Raw genomic sequence first — 22,891 nt, 5'->3', positions numbered from 1 at the left:
AGGCTGGAGACCAGATCCACTGCAGAGGCGGCTGGCACCTTTAATGTGTCTCAGCGTCAAGTACAAAGAATTAAAAAAAGATTTGAAGAGACTGAAGATGTGTTTGACAAGCCCAGGTCAGGCAGACCCCGTAAGACAACTGCACAGGATGAACGTTAATTGGTTAGAAATCCAAAGCAAGCCCCTCTTCCACTGCAGCAGAGCTCCAACAGGCCTGGTCACCTCAAGTCCCTGTGTCAACTAGAACAGTTTGTAGGATTCTGTCTCGAAATAGCCTCCATGGTCGAATCAGTGCCCAGAAGCCAGCACTAAACAAAAGACAAATAAAAAACCATGAGGCATTTGCAAAGTCCCACAGCCTGCTAAACAAATGGACGCTGGAAAAGTGGCAGAAGGTGGATTTCTCTGATGAATGTTCAGTGGAATTACACCACAGCCGCCGCAAATACTGCAGGAGCCCTACTTGAGCCCGTATGGATCCAAAATACACCCAGAAAGATCATGGTCTGGGGTTACATTCAGTATGGGGGGGTGCGAAACATGTGCAAGGTGGAAGGCAATATCAATAGCCTAAAATATCAAGAAGTATTAGCTACCTCTTACATTCCAAATCATAAAAGGGGTCAAATTCTGCAGCAGGATGATGCTCCATCTCATACATCCATCTCTACAACAAAGTTCCTCCAGGCAAAAAAGATCAAGGTGCTCAAGGACTGGCCAGCCCAGTCACCAGACATGAACATCATTTAGCAAGTTTGGGGTAGGATAAAAGAGGAAGCTTGGAAGACAAAACCAAAGAATCTAGATGAACTCTGGGAGGCATGTAAGACTGCATTCTCTGCTATTCCTGATGACGTCATTAATAAATTGTATGAATCATTGTTGAACCGCATGGATGCAGTCCTTCAAGCTCATGGAAGTCACACAAAATATTAAATATGACTCTAATAGCACCACAACTTCATTCATCAATGTTATGCAACATATATTTTTATTTTAAGATAATTATTTGCTTGAATATCACATTACTTTCTGTGGGCGACAAAACTTTGGTCTTGCCAAAATCTGACCATTCGGTGTTCATTAAATGATCAATATTTCACCATTGATGCCAATCTATTTTCTTAACCGAAACCAAATTTGGGAGGGTTTCAGCTTTCAAAAGAGTAATTTATAAAACCAATGGATGAATTTAACGTCAGGTTATAATCTTTTATTTACATAACATGGATAAGCGACATAACTTCTGTCAGGGAGTGTATATGAATGTATTTTAGTTTCTCACTCAGGGTTTTCATATTTTACTTTATACTTTCCTTTCCCCTGGTTGACAGCGTGTTGTGGCCTCCCCTCTGGTTCCTCAGGAGGTACAAAAAACTCCTCAATGGCCTATTAAGAGAGTTAGGTCCGTGGCGTTTTTAGTTGTGCAGCTAGGGCCTTTATAATCTGTACAGAGACTAGTTGGGTGTAGTTGCGGCATTCTTCTCTTTGCGGGTTCTCCGGTGGCTATCAAGATTTGCTTTCTGGTTAAAACATTTCCCACATTTTGAACATGAAAATGGCTTCTCCCCTGTGTGAGCTCTCTGATGTTTGATAAGATTTGATTTCTTTGCAAAACATTTCCCACATACTGAACATGAAAATGGCTTCTCCCCTGTGTGAGTTCTCTGATGTTCGATAAGCGTTGATTTCGCTGTAAAACAGTTCCCACATTCTGAACATGAAAATGGCTTCTCCCCTGTGTGAGTTCTCTGATGTTTGAGAAGATTTGATTTCTGTACAAAACATTTCCCACATTCTGAACATGAAAATGGCTTCTCCCCTGTGTGAATTATCTGATGTTTTATAAGATTTGATTTCTTTGCAAAATATTTCCCACATTCTGAACATGAAAATGGCTTCTCCCCTGTGTGAGTTCTCTGATGTTCCATAAGTGTTGATTGCTCTGTAAAACAGTTCCCACATTCTGAACATGAAAAATGCTTCTCCCCTGTGTGAGTTCTCTGATGTGCAATAAGTTTTGATTTCTGTACAAAACATTTCTCACATTCTGAACATGAAAATGGCTTCAACCCTGTGTGGGTTCTCTGGTGTGTAATAAGATTTGATTTCTCTGTAAAGCAGTTCCCACATTCGGAACATGAAAATGGCTTCTCCCCTGTGTGAGTTCTCTGATGGCTGATAAGATTTGATTGATTTGCAAAACATTTCCCACATTCTGAACATGAAAATGGCTTCTCCCCTGTGTGAGTTCTCTGATGTGCAATAAGATATGTTTTCTCTGTAAAGCAGTTCCCACATTCTGAACATGAAAATGGCTTCTCCCCTGTGTGAGTTCTCTGATGTCTGATAAAAGTTAATTTCTTTATAAAACATTTCCCACATTCTGAACATGAAAATGGCTTCTCCCCTGTGTGAGTTCTCTGATGTGCAATAAGATTTGATTTCGCTGTAAAGCAGTTTCCACATTCTGAACATGAAAATGGCTTCTCCCCTGTGTGAGTTCTCTGATGTCTGATGAAAGTTGATTTCTTTGTAAAACATTTCCCACATTCTGAACAGGAAAATGGCTTCTCCCCTGTGTGAGTTCTCAGGTGCCTAACAAAATCTGATTTCTGATTAAAACATCTCCCACACTTGGAACAAGAAAATCTATTCTTCGCTTTGTGAATTTTTTCATGTTTAAGAAAAGACTTTTTGAGGGGAAAACTATTTCCATATTCTGAACGTGAAAATGGCTTCTTTGCTTTAGTAGCAATTTGTTTTTTAATGCTTATTTTGTGACTTTGATTTTCCTTAGTAGTCGGTAATGAATCAGAAGACAGGACCTGTTTCATAGGATCAGATGACAGATCTTTGCTGTGAAGGGATGATGGTATATCTGGAGTAATGGCATTCATTTCAATTGTATCCTGTGGGATCTCAAAATTATCTGATTTGAAAATTGAAGATGTCAGGTGTCCCTCTGATCTCCTGGTACAGACATCTGCCAATAATAAAACCAATTATTATTTTTTAATAAAAATCCTTGTAATTATATATTTTTGAACATTTCTACTTAAACTGTCCGTAAAAATGGGAAGTTATGCAAAAAAATCTAATTATTCACCAAGACAATGACAGTTCACAGTCTAATAGAAAACCTCATAGGATGAACCAGAAGAGTGTAGTGTTCAACTGTTTATTCATTCTGCCTCCCAAATATGGAATAAGAAGCCACCAATGTTATGTAGGTGAAAATAATACCAATAAAAACTTCTACTCGCAAAAAAACAAGTCACCGCTCAGGTCCATCATCTGTTAATGGAAAAACAGAGGTTTCCACATTATTAGTGGCTCAAAGGCTCTTGAAAAGCAACATGGCTTCCATAAACCAATCCAGCAATATCTTACCTCTCAAAGTGAAATCTCCCCCTCATTCTGAGCCTTGCAGTGCGCCCAAACCACATTTAGCCTCCATGTATTTGGCATTACTATAGTGAGAAGAACCCACTTAATTTACGGTGTGTGTCTCCTGGAGCACAATCTGGTCACTATGTGTTGGGTTATAAAATGACAAATGTGCAATTTTCACTCTACAAGATCCACTGCGTGCTAATTTCAGGAAAGTGGCTTTGGAGTCAAAATAGTCACTTGTCCTATAGATTAATTCACTGAGGAATATAATTTCCAAAATGGAGCCACTTTATGGTGATTTCTACTGCTCTGGTTTTCTGCCATTTTGTCATATAAGGGCTTCTGCAAATGGTGGGTCCCATCTCCTCTGGGATCTCCTACTGCAACATGTGCTTCTGTCACCAGGAGCCATCTTTTTCCTTGGGAGCCCCATGACAGCACCATACGAGAGAGTAGGATCCACCCCTATTACCCGACAGGAAGCCCTGAGCACAAAATAAAAAGGCAACTCCCACTTCCTCCTTCAATGTGGTTTCATATCCTCAAGGATGTAGAAGCCTGGAGCTCACGGCAGGAGCAGCCGTGAATCATGGAACACCAGTGAATCATGGAACACCAGTGAATCATGAAACACCATGCTGTGTTCTATAGCAACCTCTAGTGAGTGGCAATAAGCAGCGGCCCAGTTGGGCGCTGAAATGATAACATCAGTCTGGAAGAATCTAAATTTAATGATTCCGTACCTACCTACGTTTGTTTGGCCTAGGCCTCATGGCTTGCGTATTGAGCTTCACGGCTAGGCCTCATGGCTTGCGTATTGAGCCTCACTGCTAGTGTGTCACCCTGGCCTGGATGCCACAAATATATTAAAGCTGTGTCTGAGAGCAAGGGGGAGGTTCTCTAGTCAGGGGAACATTAGCATGCAATGCCTCCTGTCTCAGGCCAGTAGGGGGAGCTGGCTGCCCCTATAAAAGCTGGTACTGGGGGCAGGGTTAGGGAGAACCGGATGACCTGTCTCAGGACTGAGACGTGTCCCAGAGCAGAGCAGGGACAGAAAGCTGTATTGCACCTAAGAGGAAGTGTGGCAGGAGGAGAGCCACAAGCCAGAGACAAGAGGAGAAGTGAGCCTGTCTTGGCAGATAGAGGACTTAATCTACCAGACTTTGGTGTCTGAGGCTGGGAGGATTCCACATCCCCAGCAGATAACCAGTTCGCACCGGACTGTATATTCCTTGGCCTAAGAAGCCTGGAGGCCCTGCCACAACAGAAGGGACCAGCAAAGCCGTACAAGGCTGGGAGCAGAAAGGAACCCACGTCGCAGGCCATACAGGCGAGAATACACGGAGAGCTCGGAAACGTGGGCTGTTACCCTATAAGGAGGAGATAGCCAGAAGGAGCACAGAAAGCACGGTAGGCCTACACCCTCACCCTGACCAGGGCCAATTTCCCCGTTTCTCTCAGACATCCAGGTCCCCTCCTAGCCGGGACTGTTTGTGGGTCAATTTACCTGTTCTAGTAAAGACCCTGGACTGCAACCTGTTGTCTGTGTGCTCCTTGCTCCTCCAGCACTATCAGCACTGGGACTCTCACTACCATCACTCCCAACATCCACTACACTGCCCTGGGGCCGCACTCTTCCCGTGGGAAGTCACACCATCCCAGCTGCATACATCATCAGCCCCAGCGGTCTGCCTTGCAGCGGCGGTTCCTAATGACCGCAAATCCACGGGTGGCGTAGTCGGATAATATCAACAGCACATAACGGACTACCACTGGCCTGACCACCCTGAGCCACGGAACCGAGTTGCCACTACTACTCCCACCGTTTCCCTATTGTCCGGATCCGAGTGCCCCACGGCCCAGGGGGCGAGTCAGCTTTGGCGTAGTCGGCAGGATTGCAACCAACCCGCCACAAACGGGTATTGCGTGCCTGAAAAAGACTTTGCACTTACCTGAAAAGAGGTTTCCCGCCGTCCTGAGCCATTTCCCGCCATTTCCAGCCATCTCCCGCCATCTTCCATCGGTTCCCACCATCTTCAGCCGTTTTCCCGCCATCGGACGCCATCTTCTGTACGCCGCACGGGAAGAAGAGGGGCGTGGACGTCCAAACCGCCGAGATCCGAAGCTCCGCCCCACGCACCGACGCTGCGCAAGGTCCTGGAAGGGAGAGAGAGCAACGCTGACGTCATCAGGATGCGACACAAGGTCCTCGTCCAGAGCAGCAGCAGCGGAGCCGCGGCCTACAGAAGAGGATCGTCGGAAGGTAGGCCACGCTTAACTAGGGGGGAGGAAGATGTCGGACACAGAGGCACCCATTACCACCAACGCGGCTGCAGCAGCGGTGATGCCCTTTTCCCTGCCCTACATCCCTGGAGCGACCTGGCTGCCCAAGTACTCAGGGGAGCCCCATGCCCTAACTGACTTTAAGGAAAGGCTGTACAGTTTGTTCCAGGTTTACCCCCTGACAGAGGAACAGAAGGTTAGCATATTAACAGGGCAGTTAACTGGCGCAGCCCAAAGGGAGGTAAAGTCATGGCCCGCTGAGGAGAAAAGAACCGTGAAGGGTATTCTGGCCCGGCTGCGGGGTACCTTTGACACACGTACCTAAGCTGAAATTAAAATGAGGTTCTATGGATGTAAGCAGCGGGCACAGGACAGCATCAGAGACTATGCCCTAAATTTGCAGGAAGCCCTAAGGGCCATCCAACAAACTGACCCTGGCAGTGTGCAGGAAACGGATAGACTACTAACAGAACAATTCATAGAAGGTCTGCTGTCCAGCGCCCACAGGGCCCAACTGCGCCTCATATTCTTTCAGAACCCTGATCTGACCTTTGCCCAATTTAAGGACAGGACCATAAGGGTGCTCCGTGAACCTGCAACCAGTGGCGCTATAAACCCCCGGCCCCCTGCTCTCACCTACCACCAGGAGGGGCGCCCTCCTCTATGGACCCCGTGGGGGCTGATGCACAGGCCCTGAACCAAGCCCCATCGAAAGACCTGCACCACCAAGTCCAGGAGCTGACCAGGAGCGTCGCGGCATTGACCAGGACCGTCCAGGCGTTGCAAGTGGACCCGTCAAGACCCATCGAGCTGGCTTCAAGTCCGGAGGATGTCCCGTGGCGTCGACAGAGGAGGATCCCGTCGTTCCGAGGGAGGCCCACAGACCCCTACGCAGAGGATGGACAGCCCATTTGCCGTCGATGCAACCAGCCCGGACACATTTCCAGGTACTGTAATTTAAACGGGTCCAACCTGGGGCAGAGGGCCAACCCCCAGGCATAAGATCACCAGGCCCTTATAATTGGCGTGATAAGTACGCTGGGGGGCGCCCGGTTTTACTCGTGGTGCTGGACGGTATCCCCATGAGTGCCTTGCTGGATACTGGGTCACAAGTAACCACTATCCCTTATGTACTTTTTAAGCAGTATTGGACTGATGCTGATATCACACGGTATCCAGACAGTAACTTGAGCATCATCGCCAGTAATGGCTTACCCGTGCCGCAGATGGGGTTCAAGGAGATGACCATTAAAATTGGTAAAGTTGAACTACCGGCACAGGGAGTGATTATTGTGGAAATTGACCGTCGTGAAAGTCACCCTAAAATAACTGTGGGTACTAACGTGATTGAAAATTGTCTTTCAGAGGTAATTGTAATTCTACAACAGGTGGCGGTGAATGCTTGTTCCAGCCAACAGAGAGTCCTCAACAAGGAGATAAAAGCCCTGATGAGACGGCAGCAGGTAGAACTTTCTGGTGGTGAGATCGGTAGCGTAAGACTGAGTGACCCATTCCCCATTTCCATGCCTCCGAAAAGTGAAATGATGATCTGATGTCGGACTGCAATCGGGTTGAGAGGTAGAGACAACCAAGCCATGGTAGAACCCGCATACTCGGACAGCAGGCCCACCATTTTGACAGCCCGGGGGGTGGTTGATGTCCGTCATGGGAGGGTGCCCGTCCGCATCCTCAACATTGGTGAGAGGGAAGTACACTTACCCAGGTACGCTACACTCGCCAAACTGTTTGTTGTCGAACACAAAGCTATCAGGGCCGTGGAACCCTTGCCTCCATCTCCACAGGCGGAGGGTAACGGCTCCCAGAAACAAAAGGAGGACTGGTGCCAGAAACTCCATGTGGGTGCTGACTCCACTCCCCTGCACAAAAAACAAGGAGTCTACCGGGTGGTACAGGAGTACGAGAGAGTCTTTAGTAAACACCCGCTAGACTTTGGCAGAGTAAAGGGGATAGAACACCACATCCCCACAGGGAGCCACCCACCGATAAAAGAAAGACACAGACCTGTACCCCCTGCACATTATCAGAACGCAAAGGGCATGCTAAGAGAAATGAAAGAAGCTGGGGTCATTACAGATAGCTGTAGCCCCTGGGCAGCCCCCTTGGTTCTGGTGAAAAAGAAAGATGGCACCATGAGAATGTGCGTAGACTATAGACAAATCAACCGTATCACCCATAAAGACGCATACCCGCTGCCTTGAATAGAGGAGTCTTTAGCCGCACTAAAATCAGCTAACTTCTTTTCTACTTTGGACCTTACTAGCGGGTACTGGCAGGTTCCTGTGGCAGAGGCTGACAAGGAGAATACCGCCTTCACCACCCCGATGGGACTGAGTGAGTTCAACTGTATGCCCTTCGGGCTCTGCAACGCACCAGGGACCTTCCAGAGGCTGATGGAATGCTGTCTAGGGCACCGAAACTTCGAGACGGTCCTCCTTTACCTGGACGACGTGATCGTCTATTCGAAGACCTACGAGGACCATCTGAAGCACCTGGCCGAGGTGTTCGAAGCCCTGGCAGGCTATGGCCTGAAGGTGAAACCATCGAAGTGTCACCTGCTGAAACCAAAGGTCCAGTACCTAGGGCACGTGGTAAGTGCGGAAGGAGTAGCCCCCGACCCTGACAAGGTCACGGCAATCAAGAGCTGGCCAAGCCCCTCGAACATCAAAGAGGTGAGACAGTTTCTCGGGTTGGTAGGCTACTACCGAAGGTTCATCCCCGGGTTCACTAAGATGGCAGCTCCTATGCAGGACCTCCTGATCGGACAGTCTAAGTCCAGAAGTCAAAAGCCACCCTTCAAGTGGGATAAACCGGAAGAGGAGTCCTTCCGCCAGTTGAAGATGGCCCTCACGGGGGATGAGATCCTGGCCTACCCTGATTATGGCCAGCCTTTTATTCTCCACACGGACGCCAGTAATGTGGGACTGGGAGCCGTACTGTCCCAAAACCAACAGGGCAGATAAAGGGTGATCGCGTACGCCAGCCGGAAGCTGAGGCCCACCGAGAGGAACCCGGAGAATTACAGTTCCTTCAAGCTAGAATTCTTGGCAGTGGTGTGGGCCGTAACGGAACGCTTCAAGCATTACATGGCCTCCGCAAAGTTCACCGTGTACACGGACAACAACCCGTTGACACACCTGGACAATGTAAGACTGGGTGCCCTAGAACAGCGGTGGATGGCCCGTCTCTCCAACTATGACTTTGTGATCAAGTACTGGGCCGGCAAAACCAATGCCAACGCTGACGCCCTATCGAGGAAGCCTCACTTACCTGAAGGTGACGAAGACCCAGAAGAGCTGGAGGAGATAGAACTCCCCGCGTTTCACCGGTATGGAGCCGCTCAATACTCCCACCGCGTGAAGGAGGAGGATCTAACAACCGTGACGATCAATCCCCTACCTCACCACAGCTGGGCTGAGACCCAAGATAGTGACCCTGCCATCCGCCTGGTGAAAGATCTGCTGACCCAGGAAGACGCCCGCATGGATCCGGATGCTCCAGAGGAAGCTAAGCAGCTATGGAAAGAGAAGAGCAAGCTGTTCCTCTACGAAGGCAAGTTGTGCAGAAGGATTGTCAACCACCGGACGCACGAGCTGACCTGGCAAGTCGTGGTTCCAAGGCGGGATGCAGCTATGGTCCTGGGGGCTTACCATGACAGAGCGGGGCACTTCGGTTGGAAGAAACTGGAGTTCCTGCTAAGAGGACGGTTCCTTTGGGTCGGCATGAGAGGAGCTGTGGAGAAGTGGTGCAGAGACTGTGGCCCTTGTCACCTAAGGAGGAAGGACCGCACCAGCCAGAAGACACCCTTGAGGCCCATCGTCACCACGCAGCCTCTTGAGCTGGTAGCTCTAGACCACGTCAAGTTGGCTCCAAGCCGGTCAGGGTACATCTACGCCCTGACAATCGTGGACCACTATTCCCGTTTTCTCGTGGTGGTCCCGGTAAAAGACTTGACAGCCCAAACAGCGGCCAGAGCCTTCCAGCAATACTTCTGTCGTCCACACGGGTATCCGGAACAGGTCCTGAGAGACCAGGGTCCAGCGTTCGAGGCTGAAATCTTCCAAGAGTTCTGCAACCTCTATGGCTGTAAGAAGATTTGTACAATGCCTTACCACCCCCAAACCAACGGGATGTGTGAGAAGATGAACAATATAGTCATTGATCTCCTGAAGACGTTGCCCCTGGAGGAACGCAGCCTGTGGCCAGAAAAACTGCCGGACCTAGTAGACCTATACAACAATATCCCTGTGAATGCTACAAACTGCACCCCGGCTTACCTGATGCGAGCCAGACCAGGTAAGCTGCCCGTAGACCTGGAGATGGGAGTCCTAACGCCTGAGGACACCTCCCTGGATGCAGACTGGGATACAGAAAGGCAACTGCTGTACAAGAAGGTACAGGAGAGTGTGGAGAGGAGCCTGGCCCAGGTGAGAGAAAGGCAAGAAAGACTCTTCAACCAACACGCCCTTGCTGGTCCCCTAGAACCTGGTGAGCAGGTCCTGAAGTGGAAGAGAAGGCTACATAAGTTGGACGACCAGTGGGAAAGGGAACCCTACACCGTACTGCAGTCTGACCATGACAACCCAAAGGTGTGCGTAATCACCAAGGACGGAGGAGAAACCACTAGTGTTGTCTCCAGGGACCACCTCAAAAGATGCCCCGAGCAACTCCGTAGTGCAGAAGAGGATCAGAGTGACCTTGAACCCGCAGAGGACAAGGAAGAAATGATCAGCACCGTTCTCGGAGAGTTCCCTCAGTCCTGGACTCGCATAAATGATGCCATAGTGGTACCCGTCCTGCATTTCCTGCAACCGGCACAGCAACAACCAACACCAGAGCCGGAAGGTGAAGAGGAGCAAGCAGTTCCAGAGGCAGAAGAGCCTGTACCAGCAGCCCAGGAGAGTCAACCCTCTGCTGACAGTGAGCCTGCCATGCCTGCGGTAAGCCAAAGGACCCGCAGACAGCTGCCTGCCCTACCTGTACACCCAGCTGGTAGCTGTACCCCTAACGCTAGTGGGGAAAGCCAGGTTGGTCCACCACCAGACAGTGGGCTACGTAGGTCAACCAGGAGCACAAAGGGGCAGATACCCGCTCGCTGGAAAATATAGAGCGCGCTAAGATTGTAAATGACCCTGTTGCCAAATATTGAATTGTTTGCAAAGTTACATGCATGTTTGGTGTAACGGGTCCGGGAGGCGGACTGTAACGGGTCCGGGAGGCGGAACCTCTGAGCTACTATACAAGGGGGCGGCCCTTGTAAGGGAGCGGGTGGCAGTCTCTGGGTGAACGGACAGGGAGTTACGGCAAGTGATCAGGGCAGTCTCTGGGTAAGGGGTAGGTACGACCTGTGATGGCAGAGCCTCCGGGTAGGCTAGCAGGCAGGTGGTAGATGTGTGCTCCCAGGTGAGCAAGCGAGAGTCTCTGGAATAGCAGGTGGTCACGGCACGTGACGGCGGAACCTCCGGGCTGGCAGGCAGGTAGGTAACGGAGAAGCGCTCCCAGGTGAGCGGGCAAGAGTCTCTGGAATAGCTGATGGTCACCGCACGTGACAACGGGACCTCCGGGCTGGCAAGCAGGCAGGTAACGGAGATGCGCTCCCAGGTGAGCGGGCAAGAGTCTGGAGTAGCTGGTGGTCACAGCACGTGACAACGGAGCCTCCGGGCTGGCAAGCAGGCAGATAACGGAGAAGCGCTCCCAGGTGAGCGGGCAAGCTGGTCCATAGACAGACTGACCGGAGTAGTAAGGCAGACCGTCGGACCTCAGGCAAGCAGGCAGGTAGCTGATATGCGCTCCCAGGTGAGCGGGCAGGCTGGTCCTTTAGACAGACTGACAGGAGTAGTAAGGCAGACCGTCGGACCTCAGACTGGCAGACAGGTAACAAGTATTCAGGCAGGAATCAGGCAGGTAACTGGCAGGTACTGGCAGGTAACTAGCAGGAAACTGGCAGGAAACTGGCAGGAAACTGGCAACGGGACCTGAGGGCTGAAGCACAGGTGAGACACAGGTGCAAACAACATTGCTCGGGCACCTCCATTTTGGAGGAGGTGCCTTATATATGATGAAGTCCTCCGGCCATTGGCCGGGGACTCTTTAGGGCGGCGCGCGCAGCCCCTTTAAGAGGAGGGGAGCGCGCGCGCGCCCTAAGCACAGGGGCCGGGAAGGAGCGCGCGCTGAGAGCAGGGCAGGAGGAGGACGCCGGGACGGAGCGCGTGCTGACAGCAGAGCGGGGGGAGGAAGCCGGGCACGGAGCAGAGCGGTGAGAGGAGCAGCGTCCCTGCCTAGCAGAGGGCAGGGACGCCGGCACTACAGTACCCCCCCCTTTAGGCCCCCCCTTTTTTAGGCCAGACAGAAATTTAGCTAGGATGAGAGGGGCATGGATGTTCTCCCGGGGCTCCCACGTTCTCTCCTCAGGACCAAACCCCTTCCAATCTACCAGGAAAAAGGTCTTTCCTCTTACCCTTTTGGTGGCAAGAATGTTCTCTACCTCAAACTCGTCCTCAGCAGAAACCGGAGCAGGAGGCGTACCTGTAGACTTGGAAAAAGAGTTAAGTACCACAGGTTTGAGGAGAGACACATGGAAGGAGTTAGGGATCCGTAAGTTGGCCGGGAGTTTCAATTTATAGGCCACCGGGTTGATCTGACTGATGACCTCCAGTGGGCCGATGAACCGAGGCCCTAACTTATAGGAAGGGATCTTGAGCCGGACATATTTGGACGAGAGCCAGACTTTATCCCCAGGGCGGAATTGAGGAGGGTCCAGACGTTTTTTGTCAGCGTGTCTTTTCATACGCTCGGATGACAGAAGGAGTGCGGACCGGGTACTCTCCCATATGGAGGAAAATTTGTTAACAAGAGATTCCGCAGCCGGATTGTCCGCCGAGGTGGAGACGGGAAACGGGATCCGAGGATGCTGACCGTAGACTACAAAAAACGGGGATTTGGAGGAAGACTCGCTCTCGTGATTGTTGTACGAGAATTCGGCCCATGGCAGGAGATCCACCCAGTCAGAATGGTGGGCATTAACGAAGTGCCGAAGGTAACTGGTCAGGTTCTGATTGATCCGCTCCACTTGACCATTAGACTGTGGGTGGTAAGCGGAGGAGAAGTCCAGGGTGACGTCCAGCAATTTACAAGTGGCTCTCCAGAAACGGGAAGTGAACTGTACCCCACGATCCGACACGATGTGACGGGGCAGGCCATGAAGACGGAAGATGTGGCGGATAAAGTCTTTAGCCAGCTCGGGTGCAGACGGAAGACCTGGCAGTGGAATGAAGTGAGCCATCTTGGAGAAGCGGTCAGCGACCACCCAAATGACCGTACAACCGGCAGAGACGGGCAGATCAGTAATGAAGTCCATCGCTATATGCTGCCAGGGGGCAGCAGGTACTGGCAGAGGTAGGAGGCGGCCGGCCGGCAGGTGTCTCGGAACTTTGTTGCGGGCGCAGGACACACAGGCAGAAACAAAGTCTATTACATCCTTGTGCAGGTTAGGCCACCAGTAGTGCCGGGTAATAAGCTGGAGGGTCTTTTTCTGACCGGCGTGGCCAGCTAGTTTAGACGAATGACCCCAGTGTAGAATCTTCTCCCGATCAGGTACTGGTACGAACGTCTTACCAGGAGGAAGACGATTTAGACTCACGGGAGCCACCTGCATTACTCTGGCGGGATCGATGATATGTTTCGGATCCTCCTCGAGATCAGACACCAGAAAGGATCGAGACAAGGCATCCGCCTTGACGTTTTTGTCAGCCGGGCGAAAATGAAGGACAAAATCAAAACGAGCAAAAAACAAGGACCACCGGGCTTGGCGCGGGTTAAGTCTCTGGGCATGCTGGAGGTAAGCCAAGTTCTTGTGGTCAGTGTAAATTATTACCGGGTGAAGAGCCCCCTCGAGCAGGTAACGCCACTCCTCCAATGCCAGTTTGATGGCCAATAACTCTCGGTCTCCTATGGAATAGTTGCGCTCAGAGGAGGAGAAGAGTTTAGAGAAGAAGCCACAAGTTACCATCCTCCCGGAAGATGATTTTTGAGTAAGTACCGCTCCGGCTCCAGAGGAGGAGGCGTCAACTTCCAGGAAGAACTGCTTGTTGCCATCTGGGCGATGCAGCACCGGGGCGGAAGAGAAGGCCTGTTTAAGGGAAAGAAAGGCCTCCTCTGCTTCGGGTGGCCACTCTTTGGGATTAGTACCTTTACGGGTGAGCGCAGAAATTGGGGCCGTCCGGGAAGAGAAGTGTGGTATGAAGAGGCGGTAGTAGTTGGCGAAGCCCAGGAAACGCTGAATGGCCTTCAACCCCTCCGGTCGGGGCCATTTCTCGATGGCAGACAGTTTCTCAGGATCCATTTGAAGGCCGGTCTGAGAGATAATGTAGCCCAGAAACGGAAGCGAGGTCTGCTCAAAGAGGCACTTCTCAAATTTAGCGTAGAGATGGTTCTGCCTTAGCCTGAGCAGGACCTGACGAACGTCCCTCCGGTGAGTCTGGAGATCCGGAGAGAAGACCAAGATGTCGTCCAGGTACACCACTACGCAGGAGTAGAGAAGGTCCCGGAAGATGTCATTGACCAACTCTTGAAAGACGGCAGGAGCGTTACAGAGACCAAAGGGCATTACCAGGTATTCATAGTGGCCGTCCCGGGTGTTGAATGCCGTCTTCCATTCATCCCCCTGACGAATACGAACCAGGTTGTACGCCCCACGAAGGTCCAGTTTGGTGAAGATCCTAGCCCCCCTCAGACGATCAAATAATTCTGGAATGAGCGGAAGGGGGTACTTATTCTTCACCGTGATCAGGTTTAGGCCTCTATAGTCTATACAGGGACGGAGAGAGCCGTTCTTCTTTTTGACGAAAAAGAAGCCTGCTCCCGCCGGGGAGGTAGATTTCCGGATGAATCCTCTGGCCAGATTCTCCTCAATATATTCGGACATTGACCGGGTCTCAGCAGCGGATAAAGGATAGATACGCCCACGGGGAGGAGTAGTACCGGGTAGCAGATCGATGGGACAGTCGTATGGTCTATGTGGTGGTAATGTCTCTGCCTCCTTTTTATTAAAGACATCTGCATAAGACCAATAAGGAATCGGAAGTCCAGGTAGATTAGCTGGGGTAGGAGAGGGACGGACGGGATGGACGGGAACCAGGCAGGTTTTATGACAGTCTTGTCCCCAGCGAAGGACCTCTCCGGTTTGCCAGTCTAGCACGGGTGCATGTCTCTGGAGCCAGGGCAGACCTAGCAAGAGGGCGTGAGAGAGTCCAGGCAGAACATGAAAGGAGATACTTTCAGAATGCAGCATTCCCACCTGCAGGGTAATGGATTCGGTGATGAGTTGAATGGGGCGAGGTAAGAGGCCCCCCATCCACGGCAGCGACAGACAAGGGTACAGCCAGAGGTTTGGTGGGGATGCGGTATTTCTCAACCAGGGACTGTGAAATAAGGTTCCCGGCTGCTCCAGAGTCAAGTTGGGCTAGTTCGAAATAACGGTTCTCCCCGTAGATGATCGAAACTGACAACAGCAGGGATGGAGAGGATTTATTCTTGTCTAGGTGGACCTCTCTGAGCGAACCTAGACACAGGCGTTTCCCAACCTCTCCGGGCAGGCACGGATCCGGTGCTCCTTACTGCCACAGTAGAAGCAGCTCCCCTCGGCACGGCGTGAGTCCTGACGGGTTTTGACCATCTTGGTCTGGTCGACCTGCATAGGCTCAGGAGAGTGTACCTGGGGAGAGATGGAGGGAATGACGGGTTTCTGGAAAGTAGGAGCTAAACGTGGAATCCTTCTCTCACGGGTGACCTCTTTGGCACGCTCCTGAAACCGTAGGTCAATTCGGGTGGCAAGAGTTATTAAGTCATCGAGAGTGGTAGGAATGTCCCGACCGGCAAGTTCATCTTTAATACGGCCGGACAGACCCTCCCAGAAGACGGAAACCAGAGCGTCGTTATCCCAGGCCAGCTCCGAGGCAAGGGTACGGAACCGTATGGCATATTGGCCCACGGTGAGACTCCCCTGACGGAGGCGTAGCAACGATGATGCAGATGAGGTCTTCCGTCCGGGTTCGTCGAAGACTTTCCGGAAAGCCGTGAGAAAAGCAGGCAAGTTGGACACCAGGGGGTCTCCTCTCTCCCATAGAGGATTCAGCCAGGCCAGGGCCTCCCCGGTGAGATGGGACATGATGAAGGCAATTTTGGCCCGGTCGGAGTTAAACTGGTAGGACAAAAGTTCAAAATGCAGGGTGCACTGATTCAAGAAGCCCCGAGCCTGGACGGGGTCGCCTCCGAAGCGAGGAGGTGCAGAAAGCCGGGGTCCGGGGTAGGATACCATAGTATTAGTGAGCAGCGGAGCCGCCGGATTGCAAGATATGGCACTGGCGGAGGTTGTTGGTGGATCAGACAGAGTGTTCAGGCGAGTATTAACATTCCGCAGGTGACCCAGGATGGCCTCCTGTTGGGACCTCTGACGGGACAGTTCAAGACCGAGGTCCGAGAGTGAGGGAGCTTGGGTGCCACCGGGTTCCGGTGCCCGAGCAAACTGTAACGGGTCCGGGAGGCGGACTGTAACGGGTCCGGGAGGCGGAACCTCTGAGCTACTATACAAGGGGGCGGCCCTTGTAAGGGAGCGGGTGGCAGTCTCTGGGTGAACGGACAGGGAGTTACGGCAAGTGATCAGGGCAGTCTCTGGGTAAGGGGTAGGTACGACCTGTGATGGCAGAGCCTCCGGGTAGGCTAGCAGGCAGGTGGTAGATGTGTGCTCCCAGGTGAGCAAGCGAGAGTCTCTGGAATAGCAGGTGGTCACGGCACGTGACGGCGGAACCTCCGGGCTGGCAGGCAGGTAGGTAACGGAGAAGCGCTCCCAGGTGAGCGGGCAAGAGTCTCTGGAATAGCTGATGGTCACCGCACGTGACAACGGGACCTCCGGGCTGGCAAGCAGGCAGGTAACGGAGATGCGCTCCCAGGTGAGCGGGCAAGAGTCTGGAGTAGCTGGTGGTCACAGCACGTGACAACGGAGCCTCCGGGCTGGCAAGCAGGCAGATAACGGAGAAGCGCTCCCAGGTGAGCGGGCAAGCTGGTCCATAGACAGACTGACCGGAGTAGTAAGGCAGACCGTCGGACCTCAGGCAAGCAGGCAGGTAGCTGATATGCGCTCCCAGGTGAGCGGGCAGGCTGGTCCTTTAGACAGACTGACAGGAGTAGTAAGGCAGACCGTCGGACCTCAGACTGGCAGACAGGTAACAAGTATTCAGGCAGGAATCAGGCAGGTAACTGGCAGGTACTGACAGGTAACTAGCAGGAAACTGGCAGGAAACTGGCAGGAAACTGGCAACGGGACCTGAGGGCTGAAGCACAGGTGAGTCACAGGTGCAAACAACATTGCTCGGGCACCTCCATTTTGGAGGAGGTGCCTTATATATGATGAAGTCCTCCGGCCATTGGCCGGGGACTCTTTAGGGCGGCGCGCGCGGCCCCTTTAAGAGGAGGGGAGCGCGCGCGCGCGCACCCTAAGCACAGGGGCCGGGAAGGAGCGCGCGCTGAGAGCAGAGCAGGAGGAGGACGCCGGGACGGAGCGCGCGCTGACAGCAGAGCGGGGGGAGGAAGCCGGGCACGGAGCAGAGCGGTGAGAGGAGCAGCGTCCCTGCCTAGCAGAGGGCAGGGACGCCGGCACTACATTTGGTAATTCTGTGTTTCAGTTTCTTGCAGCTACCGTAAGGACTCAAAGGTTATGGACTTTTTATAACCGGGACCTTGTATGGACTGCGTTCGGAGCCTAGCCCAGGAATGAACTAAGACTGTAAAGGACTTGGGGTAGGACAGACCCCCACCTGGTTAAGGCTCCCCGTTGTGCTGGTGATATGGACACCCGGTCACAGGCCACACTGTGACCTTAAGAACTCAATCTGTGCGTCGTCTGTCTGTTAATGTTTTATGGTTATGCATATTGTCTTTGTTTATTGTTTAGTCCCGGAGTACTAAATTTCACTAGGGGGGAATGTGTCACCCTGGCCTGGATGCCACAAATATATTAAAGCTGTGTCTGAGAGCAAGGGGGAGGTTCTCTAGTCAGGGGAACATTAGCATGCAATGCCTCCTGTCTCAGGCCAGTAGGGGGAGCTGGCTGCCCCTATAAAAGCTGGTACTGGGGGCAGGGTTAGGGAGAACCGAATGACCTGTCTCAGGACTGAGACGTGTCCCAGAGCAGAGCAGGGACAGAAAGTTGTATTGCACCTAAGAGGAAGTGTGGCAGGAGGAGAGCCACAAGCCAGAGACAAGAGGCGAAGTGAGCCTGTCTTGGCAGATAGAGGACTTAATCTACCAGACTTTGGTGTCTGAGGCTGGGAGGATTCCACATCCCCCAGCAGATAACCAGTTCGCAGGGGACTGTATATTCCTTGGCCTAAGAAGCCTGGAGGCCCTGCCACAACAGAAGGGACCAGCAAAGCCGTACAAGGCTGGGAGCAGAAAGGAACCCACGTCGCAGGCCATACAGGCGAGAATACACGGAGAGCTCGGAAACGTGGGCTGTTACCCTATAAGGAGGAGATAGCCAGAAGGAGCACAGAAAGCACGGTAGGCCTACACCCTCACCCTGACCAGGGCCAATTTCCCCGTTGCTCTAAGACATCCAGGTCCCCTCCTAGCCGGGACTGTTTGTGGGTCAATTTACCTGTTCTAGTAAAGACCCTGAACTGCAACCTGTTGTCTGTGTGCTCCTTGCTCCTCCAGCACTATCAGCACTGGGACTCTCACTACCATCACTCCCAACATCCACTACACTGCCCTGGGGCCGCACTCTTCCCGTGGGAAGTCACACCATCCCAGCTGCATACATCATCAGCCCCAGCGGTCTGCCTTGCAGCGGCGGTTCCTAATGACCGCAAATCCACGGGTGGCGTAGTCGGATAATATCAACAGCACATAACGGACTACCACTGGCCTGACCACCCTGAGCCACGGAACCGGGTTGCCACTACTACTCCCACCGTTTCCCTATTGTCCGGATCCGAGTGCCCCACGGCCCAGGGGGCGAGTCACTAGGCCTCATGGCTTGCGTATTAAGCCTCACGGCTAGGCCTCATGGCTTGCGTATTGAGCCTCACGGCTAGGCCTCATGGCTTGCGTATTGAGCCTCACGGCTAGGCCTCATGGCTTGCGTATTGAGCCTCACGGCTAGGCCTCATGGCTTGCGTATTGAGCCTCAAAGCTAGGCCTCATGGCTTGCGTATTGAGCCTCAAAGCTAGGCCTCATGGCTTGCGTATTGAGCCTCAAGGCTAGGCCTCATGGCTTGCGTATTGAGCCTCATGGCTAGGCCTCATGGTTTGCGTACTGAGCCTCACGGCTAGGCCTCATGGCTTGCGTATTGAGCCTCACGGCTAGGCCTCATGGCTTGCGTATTGAGCCTCACGGCTAGGCCTCATGGCTTGCGTATTGAGCCTCACAGCTAGGCCTCATGGCTTGCGTACTGAGCCTCACGGCTAGGCCTCATGGCTTGCGTATTGAGCCTTACGGCTAGGCCTCATGGCTTGCGTATTGAGCCTCACGGCTAGGCCTCGTGGCTTGCGTATTGAGCCTCATGGCTTGCGTATTGAGCCTCATGGCTTGTGTATTGAGCCTCACGGCTAGGCCTGATGGCTTGCGTATTGAGCCTCGTGGCTTGCGTATTGAGCCTCAGGGCTTGCGTATTGAGCCTCAGGGCTTGCGTATTGAGCCTCACGGCTAGGCCTCGTGGCTTGCGTATTGAGCCTCATGGCTTGTGTATTGAGCCTCACGGCTAGGGCTCGTGGCTTGCGTATTGAGCCTCGTGGCTTGCGTATTGAGCCTCAGGGCTTGCGTATTGAGCCTCAGGGCTAGGCCTCATGCCAATTCAGGTGTGGGTTTATGTCTAACGCTGGCCTGTCTGAAGGTTTTTTCAGACCGCTTCATAGTTGTGGAAAAACCTGCCACGTTAGGTCTAGAATTTTCCTCAGCTGTCTGCCTCACAGGGGGTTGCCCGATTAGCCAGGCAACTTGGGGCCTGTAGATCTGTTTCACTAAGGTCTCAAAGCTTCACTACCCTTTACTAGCAATATTACTGATATTGGTAAGGAAGGTTTCTAGTCGATGCCCTCGGTCTGGGGTGATTCTATTAAATACAGTCCAAAGGATAGCTGCTGAGTCCAGATTCAGTCAATCCCTCATACTTGGATAGCATATTGAAATAGTCTGCATTTAACATTTGTGTCCCAGTGGTCTTCTTGGTAAAGGTGTGAATGGGGGCGCTAAAAGAATAATAACAATTTAAGTCCAGTTGATCTTCACAATCTAGGATCATTAGTAACGTAACATAGGTTGAATAAAGACCTAGGTCCATAAAGTTCAACCCTTTCCTATTTTAGGTGCTGGAATCGGCTTTCTTCCACCCGTAATGAGTGCCCCTGGTCCTTCGTATGGTTATTGGAGGGAATAAGTCATGTGCTAGTCCTTTGTACTGACCACACATATATTTATAGATGTAAATGAGATCCCCTCTGAGGAGTCGTTTTTCTAAGCTAAACAAGCTCAACTTTTTCAACCTCTCATCATATGAGAGGCCTCAATCTCTTTAGATGAACTGGCTGATAAACATCTACAGCTCAGTCCCCCCCCCTCCTCCTGCGCTAAGCTTAAAAGAAACCACTATAAGTCCACTTAAAACTCCTACCTAGAGTCTTCGAATGACCTTTTGGACGTTAAGTGATTAAACTCTCTATACCAAATAGGAAATGGTAGGAGGAGCTGCGAGTTGTACTCACCGGTGGGGGGCTGAAAATCCAACATTTGCCCCAATCTACCCTCCTGGTTTAGAGTGATAGGAAACTTGATCGTGCCAAGAGGGCGGCACTATACCGGTCTGACCTCTTAAGGGAGGTATGAGTTGGTTGATAGACCACCAATTGCCTCAATCTACCCTCCTGGTATGGAATGGTAAGATGAACTTGATTGTGCCAAGTAAGGCAGCACTATACCGATCGGCCTTCCTAAGGGAAGTGCGAGCTGGACTCACCGGTATCGATGGTTGATAAACAAAACATTGCCTCAATCTACCCTCCTGATTCGGAATGGTAAGATAAACTTGATTGTATTGAGTTGGCCAGCACTACCGGTCTGCCCTACTAAGGGAGGTAGGAGTTGGACTCGCCGTTATGGGACTGACGAACCGGTAAATATCCCAGTCCATCCTCCTAATGGAGTTGCCCGACAGACACGATTATACCGGATCTGGTAAAATTATTTCAAGACCAGTGTATTCTCCCAGTTAGAAGTGCAGATGGACTAATTGGAAACTAAGTCAATGGAGCCATATTACACTATGTATTCTTGGGATTAAAGTCATAAACTGGTAGACTCAACTAAGTGGCGAGTTGGTTAAATATTCAGTCAGTGCGCTCTTGGGAGTGATAAGACGGCAGCGCTGCAATAAACCTATAAAAGGAGGAATCAGTGGATGAGTTAAAATGTCCCCGTACCCGTGAGACTCCTGTGGTGAAGGAGAAGCATCTTTGCAAGTTAAGACAAATGCGTTCACACTGAGGTAAGACCGTTCTGATTATTACTCAAGCACAGGATGATACGTACTTATGGTACATGTTTAACGGGACGGGATGCTAATACCTTAGCTTAAGACCATCTGAGATTTGACCAATACCATAAGAGATCTAGATCTCTTTCTGAATGAGTTGCTTTGGAAAAAAAAAAAAAAGTGTATCAGAGGTGATGGTTATCACTCGGTTTACTTAGTTTCTTTGCTTGAAAACTAAACTATTTGGCATTTGAAGTACTTTAATCTAACAATCTCCATGGTTGGATTATAAAGTTGCTGAATTGATGCTATTATAGGAGAATAGCGTAAATACGATCATCCCTGCATGAACGGTGGATTGTGACTTTTCTTTTGGAATAGCTTAGATTTGTGTCTTACCCTTTCTAGGTACTTGGCTAGATTGTGGTAGCCAGAAACTCCCCAGGATGGAAATCTCGAACTATAAGTGTCCGTTCAGCTTAAATACATTTCTTAGGGGAACTTAACGTTACACCTTAAGGGATATAGAGTACTAAATATTTCTGCTGGTTTTGAAATCCCCATTTTGGCAATCTGGGATGCTCTATCTACTCTTGATAGCATAGAGTTGAGTAGTTTTGAACGATTATGTGATCATTGACCCTAAAAAAGATTCTTATGGCCCAGATCTTGGCCTTACGTGGGGCCTTCAATTGAAAATGCCAAAAATATTAAGGTAGAAACCCTAGTCAAAGCCTAGTTAAGGTTACCAGGTTCCCTGAATCAATTAACTTCTGCTTCTATTACACGCCGAGTCTTAGCACCAGTTCTTATATACTTCAGTTGTTGGTTAGTTGATTTAATGAAAACAGAATATCTAATCAAATCTAAATCAAATCAAATCAATATCTAATCAAATCAAAAGATATTCAACCATGTATATAAGTGAGGTCTCTAAATATAGACCTTTCTCTGGGAGATAAAGAGGACAGAGTGTTGTAAAAATCCTGTTTACTCTTTTGGCGCTTTTGGTTTAAGCTCCAAATCGATAGACATTATGTTGATTGTGAATTTTTTAGATATCATTCAATCTTGAAGCACTATCTGTTAAACTAGGATATTCTGGGTATCTTTCTTCAGGTGTAAGATCCTACAGGGGTGCTCCCTCCCTATTGAAGGACTCCGTTGCTATGGTCTCTCGTATGGTGCTGTTATGGCGGAGGGAAAAACGATATTTACTCACCGGTAATTTGATTTTCCTGAAACCCATGACAGCACCCTAATTTTCCCTCCCTCTGACTTTTGGCTGATGGTTCTTAGTCTTCTCTTCTCACAATGAAGAATGTGCTTGAGTGAATGTATAAATAAAAATGATGATGAATTGGGTGACTCTTACTTGACTCCTGGAAACCACATTGAAGGAGGAAGTGGGAGTTGCCTTTTTATTTTTCGCTCATGGCTTCCTGTCCAGTAATAGGGGCGGATACTACTCTCTTGTATGGTGCTGTCATGGGTTTCAGGAAAAAAAAATTACCGGTAAGTAATTACCATTTATTCATTCTGCAAGCAGTGCTGGTGATGGAAGAGACGTCGGAAGAACAAGCTCTGGGTGGCGCTGGCTCTGTCCAGCCAATAATAGCCCCAGCCCCCCGAGGAAGCCAGACATGGCGAAACTTGTTGGGGTGGCTATG

At 50.9% G+C, this 22,891-nt stretch overlaps 2 protein-coding genes across 2 annotated transcripts in view; both read right to left on the bottom strand.

Moving 5' to 3' along the window:
* Positions 1-2,837, bottom strand: part of LOC141201651 (uncharacterized) — a 74,189-nt gene extending 71,352 nt beyond the window's left edge. The window contains exon 1 of the mRNA XM_073663674.1: positions 1,470-2,837. Coding sequence (XP_073519775.1) covers positions 1,470-2,837 — 1,368 coding nt within the window. The remainder of the gene's footprint in view (positions 1-1,469) is intronic.
* The window catches only part of LOC141201645 (uncharacterized), a 36,418-nt gene that overhangs the window by 3,387 nt on the left and 10,140 nt on the right, over positions 1-22,891 (bottom strand). Inside the window, exons 7-8 of the mRNA XM_073663669.1 lie at positions 5,349-5,553; positions 2,829-2,986 (exon numbers count right to left, since the gene is read on the bottom strand). Of these exons, the coding sequence (XP_073519770.1) occupies positions 2,929-2,986; positions 5,349-5,553 (263 nt within the window). The 3' untranslated portion in view covers positions 2,829-2,928. The remainder of the gene's footprint in view (positions 1-2,828; positions 2,987-5,348; positions 5,554-22,891) is intronic.

The sequence above is a fragment of the Phyllobates terribilis genome, unplaced genomic scaffold, assembly GCF_046119375.1.
Source record: "Phyllobates terribilis strain yellow unplaced genomic scaffold, ASM4611937v1 Scaffold_120__1_contigs__length_5212024, whole genome shotgun sequence".
Taxonomy (NCBI): domain Eukaryota; kingdom Metazoa; phylum Chordata; class Amphibia; order Anura; family Dendrobatidae; genus Phyllobates; species Phyllobates terribilis.
This window is presented reverse-complemented; position numbering and strand designations above follow the sequence as displayed.